The sequence below is a fragment of the Oncorhynchus masou genome, unplaced genomic scaffold, assembly GCF_036934945.1.
Source record: "Oncorhynchus masou masou isolate Uvic2021 unplaced genomic scaffold, UVic_Omas_1.1 unplaced_scaffold_814, whole genome shotgun sequence".
Lineage (NCBI taxonomy): Eukaryota > Metazoa > Chordata > Actinopteri > Salmoniformes > Salmonidae > Oncorhynchus > Oncorhynchus masou.
The window spans coordinates 187,067-200,507 of NW_027014614.1; the positions used below are offsets into that span (position 1 = coordinate 187,067).

Below are 13,441 nucleotides of genomic sequence, written 5' to 3' on the forward strand. Positions count from 1 at the left end.
TTGAGGCTCCGTTTTCCATTGTCTCCTTATATGGCTGTGAATGCGAGATGAATGAGCCTGCCCTTTCTGTCGTTTCCCCAAGGTGTCTGCAGCATTGTGACGTATTTGTAGGCATATCATTGGAAGATTGACCATAAGAGACCACATTTACCAGGTGTCCGCCCCGGTGTCCTGCGCCGAAATTGGTGTGCAAACCTCAGCTGCAAGTATTTTTCCATGGAATTCAGAGAAGAAAGCAGGCTTCCACAAACGATATATCAATGAAGAGATATGTGAAAAAACACCTTGAGGATTGATTCCAAACAACGTTTGCCATGTTTCGGTCGATATTATGGAGTTAATTCGGAAAAAGTTTGACGTTGTTGGTGACTGAATTTTCGGTTAGTTTCGGTAGCCAAATGTGATGTACAAAACGGAGCGATTTCTCCTACACAAAGATTCTTTCAGGAAAAACTGAACATTTGCTATGTAACTGAGAGTCTCCTCATTGAAAACATCCGAAGCTCTTCAAAGGTAAATGATTTTATTTATTTGGTTATCTGGTTTTTGTGAAAATGTTGCGTGCTAAATGCTACTCAAAATGCTAAGCTAGCTTAGAATACTCTTACACAAATTAGTGAATTGCTATGGTTCAAAAGCATATTTTGAAAATCTGAGATGACAGTGTTGTTAAGAAAAGGCTAAGCTTGAGAGCAGGCGCATTATTTTCATTTTATTTGCGATTTTCAGAAATCGTTAACGTTATGTTATGCTAATGAGCTTGAGGCTATAACTGGATACACGTTTTTTTCATAGCCAAACGTGAACAAAACGGATCGATTTGTCCTACACAAATAATATTATTTTGAAAAACTGAACATTTGCTATCTAACTGAGAGTCTCCTCATTGAAAACATCTGAAGTTCTTCAAAGGTAAATGATTTTATTTGAATGATTTTCTTGTTTTTGTGAAAATGTTGCTGGCTGAATTCTAGGCTTATAGCTATGTTAGCAATCAATACTCTTACACAAATGCTTGTTTAGCTATGGTTGAAAAGCATATTTTGAAAATCTGAGATGACAGTGTTGTTAACAAAAGTCTAAGCTTGAGAGCAAATATATTTATTTCATTTCATTTGCGATTTTCATGAATAGTTAACGTTGCGTTATGCTAATGAGCTTGAGGCTATAAATAGAATCCCGGATCCGGGATTGCGCGACGCAACAGGTTAAGAGTTAACAGCAGGTGTCCTAAGTATTTAAGAGTTAACAGCAGCTGTCCTAAGTAGGTAAGAGTTAACAGCAGCTGTCCTAAGTAGTTAAGAGTTAACAGCAGGTGTCCTAAGTAGTTAGAGTTAACAGCAGGTGTCTTGATAATACTATAGAATAATGCAGTGAGTCAGTGGTTCCTGAGCCACATGTAATTGCTTTGAGTAGTTAGAAATAATGTTTTTGATATTTGATATGATCAATCCATTAATAATATAGACCTACATTAGAATAATGTTTTGATATTTGATATTATCAATCCATTAATAATAAAGACCTACATTAGAATAATGTTTTGATATTTGATATGATCAATCCATTAATAATATGTCTTGTGCTTTTGGCAATGATTTATGTGTAATAATTATGTATAAAAAGTGATACCATGTGTGTCTCTAAAGCATTTTGTCTTCATTTTGGCAGATTAACTCATGTTTATTCCCCAAGATTAACTCAGGTGTTCACCCAGTGGCTAAGGAATTGGACCTGTGGCCAAAAGGTGGCTGGTTTGAATCCCTTGCCGGGTGCTGGAAAATGTGCTATTTGCTAACCGCTATGGTTGCAAGATGTAATGTATTGACTGGCTGGAAGTTGCACTCTGTCTTTTCTATTCCGAGGTTGTTTACTCGCAATATTAGATATTAACATGATTTTTTATAATGCATGTATACTAAGGTTGAGGTTTTGACTAGTGATTATTTACCTGGGATTCAATACCTGCTATAGCCAGTTTTTTTCTCACCCAAAAGCAACACAGCCCAAATCCGAGATAAATAGCTAACTAAAATGATGAGTGACCATTTTAGAAAATCATGGGACATATAGTCTGTGGTTGCTGCTATTTTATGTCAATCATATTGCTGCTTGTAGCCTATAACTAATGCTTTGTGGTCATATGCTCCCATCTATTGGACATTTTGCAATTAAATGTTATTAATTCAAATACATTGGTGGGGCAGCATAGAAATAAAGTGTATTTTTCTGGTTAATTCCTTAGATCTCTAACCTGCCCAATCTATCCCACGCCAATTGCTGAAACTTTCACATAGAGGTTACTTGGTCACACAGTTCAAACCACATTTGAAAAATTAAACAGATGTGGCTTGTTGATCAAGTGTTCTGCCTTGCAATAATAAATATAATAAAATAACAAAACAAAAACAGCAAAATGCTGAGACAGGTTTTGATTAACAAAATAATCAAAATGCTATTTAGTACCATAATGGTATTTACTAACATAATAATATTACTAAAACAGTTTCTAAATAATTAGGGTTAAGGTTAATGCTAAAATAGGTAATAAGTAGCGTTATATACTGATGTAAAAATGGCTTTATAAATACATTTGATTGATTGTTAGGTTTAGGGGTTTTAAGGTAAAAAAACAGTATGGGTTTATAGCTCTCTTGCTCCTCCCTGTGGCCTTCTGTGGGTACTACATAACTCATTCACGACACCTGCTGGGCTCATAATCTGAGGTAGCAACTGCGTCAGATCTACAAATCAATGAGCTACACCTGTCCATTTGTTTTCTAACTCAGTGAAACTGCGCAGCTTTCACTCAATCCGATGACTACGAACGAACATTTCGATGCATATCAATTTACCCTTGCAGCCATTTAGAAACAACAAGTCACAAAAAAAGTGTTGTTTCTTAATTAAAAAAATGACTTCTGGCTGTTTAATAAATCGGCCACATCTTGAAAAAGAGGACAGACATTCGTTTTCGTTAGGTGTTGCTGTAACCCTGTTGATAATAAGTAACCTGACGTCAGCGTTCAAGCTTAATGCCGGCAGGTGTCATTGATACAATAGTGAAGCTGCCATTGTGACGCAGAACAATGAGTTGGGAATAGAACGTTCAGAAGGTGAGTTGATTCCACGGAGCTCAATAGAACTAATAGGAGCTGGCAGGAAGAAGAATGACCTAAAATAAGGCCTGTTTTTTAGCGATTACTCTATAACATAACGTAATGTTATGAAACTGGGCACCATGGCGGATGCAATGAACTAGTTATCAGAAAAAAAATGTTGTTGTAAATGTCATGTTTCCAGCCTAGTTGAGGCGCACTGAAAATAATATTCAAAAGTTTGGTCCTTGGACACATAAGGGTTAAACACTAAAGTTATACTGTCCATCTTGTGAAGAGGGGAGGGGTTAAGAACGGAGCAGAAGAGACATGTTTGTTGTTTGCTGTAACTAATGGTCAACGGTGTATTGTAATGTATGCAGTGGTGGGCCGTCAGGGCCAGCAAGGCCTTCTCTGCTGGCCTAAACATCATCAGAATATATATATTTTTTAAATATATTTTCCCACGAATATGTATTAAATTATTCCCCAGAGTAAGAGTTATACTCTTCATTTCATAGCTTTCCTCTTGGTTGCACTGCTTCCAGCCCCACGTTGAGATTTGGAGGGCTGGTCTTTATGTTAGATCTTTTATCCAATCCTATTCAGCCATCATGTGTTGCCAGGGGTCTAAAATCTGCCCCCAGGCCTTCAGAATCAACAGTGCGGGCGCTTGTAGCTTAAAGTGAATGGAAATTAAAATTTAGTGTCAATCAATCAGCTTTAGAGTTGGCTATTGTACGCCTGCTGGCTGGCTCCAGTGTTACACAGGCACGTATTTTGATTGGATTACCAATATTGAGAGGCAGGTCCTATATGGGCAGGTCTCAGAACTAGGAAACTGAAATTGATAAATTCATTAATTTGCGTACTACTAAGCTGTTTTTTCAACCCACAGTGGCGGAAGGAGAAGATATCGATTTGGTCGAGGATATAATTATAACGCCATCCTCAAGACAAACTTTTCAAGAAATTTTTAATTTTGCACGCCCAATTTTTCAGTTTTTGATTTGTTAAAAAAGTTTGAAATATCCAATAAATGTCATTCCACTTCATGATTGTGTCCCACTTGTTGTTGATTCTTCACAAAAAAATACAGTTTTATATCTTTATGTTTGAAGCCTGAAATGTGGCAAAAGGTCACAAAGTTCAAGGGGGCCGAATACTTTCGCAAGGTACAGTAGCATTTTGCAAAACAAAAATTCATACACAAAAATCTATGAATTCAATTCTAATAACAACAATATTTTACAGCCACATGAAGGTTCCCATAAACAATCATTTCTGATGAAAAATAACAATTGTGAAAAAATTGTGGAAATAATTATTTAGAAATTAACTCTTTATATGTTCCTATACAACATCGTCATCTCACCTCTTATCTTTGGAGTCATGTTCCTCACAGAGACTCATTTTAGAGGCAGGGCCCCCCTCCTCTTTTTCACCAGAGAGACTCATTTTCAAGCACTGACCCCTGAACAGAGATCCAACATGTTGGTTGTGGTTAACAAAGTGACACCTAATTATTGAAGGTCAATTGTTCTATTTAATTACTGATCTCTTATAAATAAAACATTTACTAACAGACACAAACAGTCAGGTGATTTATTGCATCACATGAACATGTAGTCGTGATGATATTTTTCACCTTTTATCCATATAGTGTAACTAATAATATTAATAATAATAATACAATAATAATAATATAATATAATAATAACAATATATAGTAATATTAATAATAATGTCTCACTTTCTCTTCTAATAATTTCTCTCATTCTAGTGTGTTGCTTTGTTCAACAGGTATGATATTATGATGCTGTTACTGAATTCAGTTCATAATATCGATGTTAAGAAAAGTCTGTTCAGTGGTTTCATACCAAATTACACAGGAAGCAGGAGCTCATTGGAATTTAGAAAACAACACATGTTCTGATATTCTGAAAGACGACTTACAATTTATACATAAAAAATATACAAACTGTAAAATAACCACGATATACGAATATATGAACAACATGTTTTTGAGTGTGACTTGACAACACCCAGTTAGCGCCATTTTGTATGATTGAACTGTCACGTAGCTGTCCCAGGTGAAATGGACTGTTACATCTGAGTGTTTTACTGTCATTCACTATACTAAAATAACACCAGACATTGAATGTCTCTACACACTTTACAATAATTCCTGGGAAGATTCTTACCTTGCAGCCTGAATTCACAACCAGAACATGTCAAGTCATTGAGATATTTTCCGTTGTGCTGAGAGATCACCTTCCTGATGACAAGTGTCTCTGTATCTATGTTCTAGGTTCAGTTGATCTTTGGATGCAATAATATCTGGTCAAAGTCTAGTGACACAACACCATAGTATTTCATAACCATAACAGCAGTTTAACCTTTGGCCAGTAAAGGCCATGGCATATTATAACATGTAGAATCATTATGATGATCCAGGTTCATATTATAACATGTGGAATCATTAAGATGATCCAGGTTCATACTATAACATGGAGAATCATTATGATGATCCAGGTTCATATTATAACATGTAGAATCATTATGATGATCCAGGTTCATACTATAACATGTAGAATCATTATGATGATCCAGGTTCATATTATAACGTAGAATCATTAAGATGATCCAGGTTCATACTATAACATGTAGAATCATTAAGATGATCCAGGTTCATACTATAACATGTAGAGTCATTATGATGATCCAGGTTCATACTATAACATGGAGAATCATTATGATGATCCAGGTTCATACTATAACATGTAGAGTCATTATGATGATCCAGGTTCATACTATAACATGGAGAATCATTATGATGATCCAGGTTCATACTATAACATGTGGAATCATTATGATGATTGTCGCGCCCTGGTCGTAATATATTGTGTTTGTCTTCATTTATTTGGTCAGGCCAGGGTGTGACATTGGTTTATTGTGGTGTGTTTTGTCTTGGGGTTTTGTGGGTGTTGGGTGTGTGGCTTAGTGGGGTTATCTAGCAAAGTCTATGGCTGTCTGGAGTGGTTCTCAATCAGAGGCAGATGTTTATCGTTGTCTCTGATTGGGAACCATATTTAGGCAGCTATATTCTTTGAGTATTTCACGGGTGATTGTTCCTGTCTCTGTGTTTGTTGTCACTAGATAGGCTGTATAGGTTTTCACGTTCTGTTTGTTGTTTTTTGTATTGTTTGTTTTCTTCGTAATTAAACATGTCTCAAAAATAACACGTTGCATTTTGGTCCGATTCTCCTTCACCAGACGAAAGCCGTTACAATGATCCAGGTTCATACTATAAATGTAGAATCTTTATGATGATCCAGGTTCATACTATAACATGTAGAATCATTATGATGATCCAGGTTCATACTATAAATGTAGAATCATTATTATTTTACCAGCCTCAGCCCCAGCATCAACCCCAGCCTCAGCACCAGCATCAACCCCAACCCCAACCTCAGCCCCAGCATCAACCCCCAACCCCAGCCTCAGCCCCAGCATCAACCCCCAACCCCAGACTCAGCCCCAGCATCAACCCCCAACCCCAGCCTCAGCCCCAGCATCAACCCCAAACCCAGCCTCAGCCCCAGCATCAACCCCCAACCTCAGCCTCAGCCCCAGCATCAACCCCAACCCCAGCCTCAGCCCCAGCATCAACCCCCAACCCCAGCCTCAGCCCCAGCATCAACCCCAACCCCAGCCTCAGCCCCAGCATCAACCCCAACCCCAGCCTCAGCCCCAGCATCAACCCCAGCCTCAGTCCCAGCATCAACCCCAGCCTCAGCCCCAGCATCAACCCCAGACTCAGCCCCAGCATCAACCCCCAACCCCAGACTCAGTCCCAGCATCAACCCCAAACCCAGCCTCAGCCCCAGCATCAACCCCCAACCTCAGCCTCAGCCCCAGCATCAACCCCAACCCCAGCCTCAGCCCCAGCATCAACCCCCAACCCCAGCCTCAGCCCCAGCATCAACCCCAGCCTCAGTCCCAGCATCAACCCCAACCCCAGCCTCAGTCCCAGCATCAACCCCAACCCCAGCCTCAGCCCCAGCATCAACCCCAACCCCAGCCTCAGCCCCAGCATCAACCCCAGCCTCAGTCCCAGCATCAACCCCAGCCTCAGCCCCAGCATCAACCCCCAACCCCAGCCTCAGCATCAACACGCAACCCCAGCAACTCTTCAGAAACCATCGTACCATAAAGACAGACCAAAAGGCAAGGTGGCGGATTGGAATTTTTAAGGGAAATAAACCAATACTAGTCTTGGGAGACTCAAATGTTAATAGAATCCCTCCATTTCATAACCCAAACATACAAGTGGACAGTTACCCTGGAGCAACATTTTACCATTTCACAAAGGTTCTGGAGAAAACAGAGGTTCATTTAGACACCAGCATAGTGGTTCTCTCGGTGGGCATAAACAATATGGATAAAGACCCATACACAACATCAATCAAACAGATTGCATCAATGCACAAGGAAGCAATCGTCACTTTCCCAAATGCAATTATTTACATCCCCATTATTAACCACTCACACCTTCTTTCACCAGATCGAATATAAAACCTCAGTCATTAACGGTTACATCACCACACATGGCCCATTTCTCTTGGTGCTACCCCGTGATGAATTCCACACAACAGACCTGATACACCGGACAACAACCACAGCAGACCACATTTTAAGAATTGGTGTGAGCTGCTAAATTTCAGAATTTGGACCCACCTAGCCACACCACACCCTTCTTTTTCCCCCAACCCCCTGTACTCTCTCCCCCCTTTCCTCCCCCAGTTGCTTTCTTAGATTACCCAGCAGAGGGGGTAGTTGGCCTCCTCTCATCAAACATCATGAATTTATCCAAGTCTTTTCAACTCACAACAGCACAGACCCAACTTTTGGAGAGGGGGTTGTCTTTCTTTCCCCACCCTGGTAAATTTGACTGGGAGGAACTTCATAGGGACACACATAAATATCATAGACGACTTAAACTTCTAGACTACTTTGACTATCAGACAAATGACAACCATTTACCATTCACCCTTCCTTCCATCTGGGAACCCAAACTGTCCCAGATAGATAGGAGGGTAAAGAACCTAATCAGAACCGACCAAGACACCCTTCACAACTATCACACCCAGACAGATAGAGAGGACAACATCACCCGCATCGAAAGACAAGCCATAAAAGAACTTATAAACAACATAATATAGAAACCGGCAGATAAGGGATCTAAAACAGTGATCCTAGACAAACATCAATACACATACGAGGCAAATAGACAGTTAACCAACACCAAGTATTATGAACAAATAGGAAACAGCCTACAACCACAGACCCAGACTAAATTACGTAGAATCATACAAACACTTTATGATAAACGGCACATCACGAAAAAACAAGGAGACTTTCTATTTGGACCAGACACTCCACCACCTAGACTGTTTTACCTGCTTTGCAACATTCATAAAGAACCAGAAACCTGGACTATTCCCTATGAAGTTCCTCCTGGCAGGCCAATCGTATCAGACTGTAATAGCGAATCATACAACATAGCCCAATATATTGATCATTATATCAACCCTCTCTTCACTAGACACCCCAGCTACCTCAGAGACACATCACTTTCTTGAGAAGATCAAACCCATAGTTGTTCCCTCCCAAACATATATATTCACTATAGACATTGATAGCTTACACACTAACATAAATACAGCAACAGGAGTACAGACGGTCAGAAATATTTTCCATGCACACCCAGATAGCAATAGACCAGACAATGAAACACTACAATTATTAGAAATCAGCCTCACACACAATGACTTTATATTCAATGATGAGCACTACTTACAGTTGGAGGGAACAGCTATGGGTAAGAAATTTGCCCCGGCATATGCAAACATTTACATGGCTGAATGGGAGAGAGAGGCATTGGCCAAGTGCCCACATCAACCTACATTCTATTACAGACTTCTAGACGACATTATAGGATCCTGGCCTCATGATATCCAACTATTCACTGAATTCATTAGCATTCTCAACAGTCACCACCCATCCATTAAGGTTAAATACATAATACATCCATGTGAAGTACACTTCTTGGATACTACAGTTTTCTTTAATCACATAAATCAGTCTCAAAAAACAATATCCACTAAAGTTTATTTCAAACCAACAGATACACATGCTTTACTCCACAAACACAGTTATCACCTGTTACAAGAATTAAATTCCTATATGTTTTAATACCCAATTAAAATTAAACACTGTCAATTCCTAAGAATTTGTAAGACTCTTATTTGCATGAAATGGACAGAGACCAGTCTCAAAATCTATCAGCAGCATTTCTTCCCGAGAGCACTGAACATGATACAGTTACCACAGGTTATAAACTGAAAATGGCGTCATTAGTTTGCGTACGACCCCGTCTCATGTCCGCTCCAGTACAACGGCTGTATGGCTCTCAAGATTTAGATCATTTATGACCAGAGCCAAGGTCTGCCTGTGTAGATAAACCTTCTAGCCAGTCTGGCTATAAGTTCATTCATTTCTACCAAGAAACAGACAGTCATTGTTCTAATTCTTGATTATATTTACATACATTATATTCAGTACTATGGTTAAAAGAAAATTCATACATCTATACAGTAACATAATAGTATTCTGATTAGTACATATTACAGTAACATAATAGTATTCTGATTAGTACATATACAGTAACATAATAATATTCTGATTAGTACATATACAGTAACATAATAGTATTCTGATTAGTACATATACAGTAACATAATAGTATTCTGATTAGTACATATACAGTAACATAATAGTATTCTGATTAGTACATATACAGTAACATAATAGTATTCTGATTAGTCAGTCCTGATTGAAATGTATACATAATTAGTCATTATTGCTAAAAATTCCCTTAACATATCCACCCTATGATTTAATATTCTACATCCAATCACACATGTAGTTGTATTAAAATATTTAAAAAATAAATTAAATAAATTAAAAAGCCTATTTCTATTTTCACTAGAAATATTTATTGTTATCAAAACATCACCTAAACATAACCCACTACTTGCATTCACACTGACTGTTTTTAGGACATCAGAATCATAAGTCTTCTCATCAGAATTTTCGTTACAATCTTCATTGAAACAAGGTACAACCTAACCTCCCTAAATATACAAAAATGGTCTCAAAGTTCCCCGCAAATGAAGGATCCAGATTTGTCCACTTGTTCTGTAGCCATGCATTCAGTCCTCCATGGGTCAGAACCTGGAATCCCCTGGTACCTCACCATCTATTGTCATCGATTTCTCCAGTCCTGGAAATAAGGCCTCATACACAGGGAATTAGACAACAGCCCCATAAAACTAAACGGTTACACAGATGAAGGTGACCCATAATACAGTGATCATAGAAATGTTCCATTTTCCAAACATACTATCAAACCAATTAGTCAGAAAAGTATCCAAGAGTTTTCTGCCAAACCGTGAGCTGAAGCTGAGGCTTTGGGCACTGATTCGTCTGGAGGTGTGTTATGTGGGATGTAAGCACAAACATGGTCCTGATAATCACGCATACTCCTCCCTTCTCAGCCAATAACATATCTAATTCAATTCTTTTCTGCCAAGCCATCAGGCTGGTTTCTTCAGTCTGTTCTGCCAAACCTTTAATAGCATCTCTGGTATATTTTATAAAGCGCTGCTGATTATAATAAATCTAATTAAACCAGTCCACGTTCTTATTGAGAGTAGACCACCAGAAAATGCTTAACTCTAATCCTGCTAGGATCTGATTTCTTGCTTTGAACTCATCTGCCCCCCCCCCCCCCCCCCGTGGATCCCCAATGTCATTAATATATACTCTGTCATCAAAAGACCCAGATGGAGTACCTCTTTTCTCCCATTTGGCTAACTTCATGTCTTGGTGTTGAACGAGTGTGAAAGGCATTCCCAAATGTACAAGGGCCCATAATCCTGTCCAATCTGTCAGTAATACTCGGCCATAACGTCATTCCCCCACACAACCACCACCAGATGTGAGCCCTGGGCCTCCTTATCTTACTGAAATCCCCAGATCTCAACCAGCCAAATCACTCATTTGCCGCATCAGAAGTAACATTATCTGTCCTATTGCAGGTACTGATTTCCCCACATATTTCCCAGAAGCACTATACCGAACCAAACAGTAAACAGTCTCCCCTTGCCTCTGTGAAAGGAGGAAGCTTAGATTTCAGAGGAACATGTGGATTTAAATAGTGTAAATCCATACAACTGTTATTATCTGGCTTTCCTGCTTCCGTGAATAGCTTTACCATACAGGCCATTCCCTTAGGTAACCAGTTTCCCTTTCCTTAAGATCTTTCATCTGAACTATTCACACCGGCTCTTGGCTCTGGACAACTCCAAAGTCAGTATCTGCTTTGTCAGGGAGACTCTGCTTGTATTCTGCTGACTATAGAGCAATTAGCTGCTCTAACTTTTTCTACCTGGAATGCACTAGGTTATCAACTGAAACCCTTACTTTCACTACACTCCATCTTCTTCCATGCTGGGTATGTAGATGTATGTAGCCCTCTCACATGATCTGAGCTTTAACCTGTTTCCGTGAACTACACAGGGACTTGCATAGATGTCTTCCATAATAGCTGCTCTTAGTCCTGAACTGCCAAGGAGTCAGAGGCCCCATTTGGTCTACCAAGAACTCCACTGAGACATCCTTCACAATCCCACTCTCATTTCCTTACTGTTTTGTTTCAGTGATCTTTTCAGATGCTTTGATAATGTCAAAGTTCCCTCGTCTAGCACATGAGTCAAGATACCCCCTTTGGCCTTCTCCGGGGGATCATGGTGGATCAGGACTATGGCCCCTACAATTACACAGCTCAGGACGGTCAGCGCACATGTGAAGCCCCACCCTCTCCCCGAGAACACATCATTTGCAAGAGCCAGACACACTTTCACTTCTATGAACAAAAACAGGGATGAAATGATGGAAAGGAGATCTTCATTCGAGAGAAGGCCCCCGGAATTCTGTTAATTCCAGTTCTCCTCTCGAACACTGTTATTGTTCGAGAGTGTAAAGGTGTCTAACCCTCCCATCGTGTGATATGAATCCGGGTAGCTCTTTCAGCTAGCTGTCACCAGGAGTCCTTGGTATGGTCCCCCCAACAAGCCTCAGGAACTGGATTGAGTGACTTCACTTGTAATTCATCTGTAATGCATAAACTCCTGGACATACAGGCTTGGTTAACAAACAGTTTCTCATATGTTTTATCTGATTATATCTCTAACTTCTATGCCTATTTGTTAGCTAAAAAAATGTTTATTTATTTTTTATTATTAGTTTATTATCCAATAGGCCACTAAGTGTCCTATCCTAGACCACAAACTTCCCTATCCCCCTTTTGATACCTGGCTCTGCCCAGATAACAACCTTATCTACCCTAAATAATGACTTACAGTGCCTTGCGAAAGTATTCGGCCCTCTAGAACTTTGCGACCTTTTGCCACATTTCAGGCTTCAAACATAAAGATATAAAACTGTATTTTTTTGTGAAGAATCAACAACAAGTGGGACACAATCATGAAGTGGAATGACATTTATTGGATATTTCAAACTTTTTTCACATATCAAAAACTGAAAAATTGGGCGTGCAAAATTATTCAGCCCCTTTACTTTCAGTGCAGCACACTCTCTACAGAAGTTCAGAAGTTCAATGAGGATCTCTGAATGATCCAATGTTGACCTAAATGGCTAATGATGATAAATACAATCCACCTGTGTGTAATCAAGTCACACCTGCACTGTGATAGTCTCAGAGGTCCGTTAAAAGCGCAGAGAGCATCATGAAGAACAAGGAACACACCAGGCAGGTCCGAGATACTGTTGTGAAGAAGTTTAAAGCCGGATTTGGATAAGATTTCCCAAGCTTTAAACATCACAAGGAGCACTGTGCAAGCAAAAATATTGAAATGGAAGGAGTATCAGACCACTGCAAATCTACCAAGACCTGGCCGTCCCTCTAAACTTTCAGCTCATACAAGGAGAAGACCAGAGATGCAGCCAAGAGGCCCATGATCACTCTGGATGAACTGCAGAGATCTACAGCTGAGGTGGGAGACTCTGTCCATAGGACAACAATCAGTCGTATATTGCACAAATCTGGCCTTTATGGAAGAGTGGCAAGAAGAAAGCCATTTCTTAAAGATATCCATAAAAAGTGTCGTTTAAAATTTGCCACAAGCCACCTGGGAGACACACCAAACGTGGAAGAAGGTGCTCTGGTCAGATGAAACCAAAATTGAACTTTTTGG

The 13,441-nt window shown here is 39.5% G+C and overlaps 1 protein-coding gene across 4 annotated transcripts in view; it reads right to left on the bottom strand.

Moving 5' to 3' along the window:
- LOC135537550 (NACHT, LRR and PYD domains-containing protein 12-like) overlaps positions 1-13,441 on the bottom strand; it is a 186,376-nt gene that overhangs the window by 35,111 nt on the left and 137,824 nt on the right. Inside the window, exons 1-2 of one of the 4 annotated variants that reach the window (XM_064963683.1) lie at positions 5,303-5,408; positions 4,474-4,572 (exon numbers count right to left, since the gene is read on the bottom strand). The exons of the other annotated variants lie outside the window; for them this stretch is intronic. Of the exons in view, the coding sequence (XP_064819755.1) occupies positions 4,474-4,556 (83 nt within the window). The 5' untranslated portion in view covers positions 4,557-4,572; positions 5,303-5,408. Of the gene's footprint in view, positions 1-4,473; positions 4,573-5,302; positions 5,409-13,441 lie in introns of those variants that run through there. 4 annotated transcript variants of the gene reach the window in all.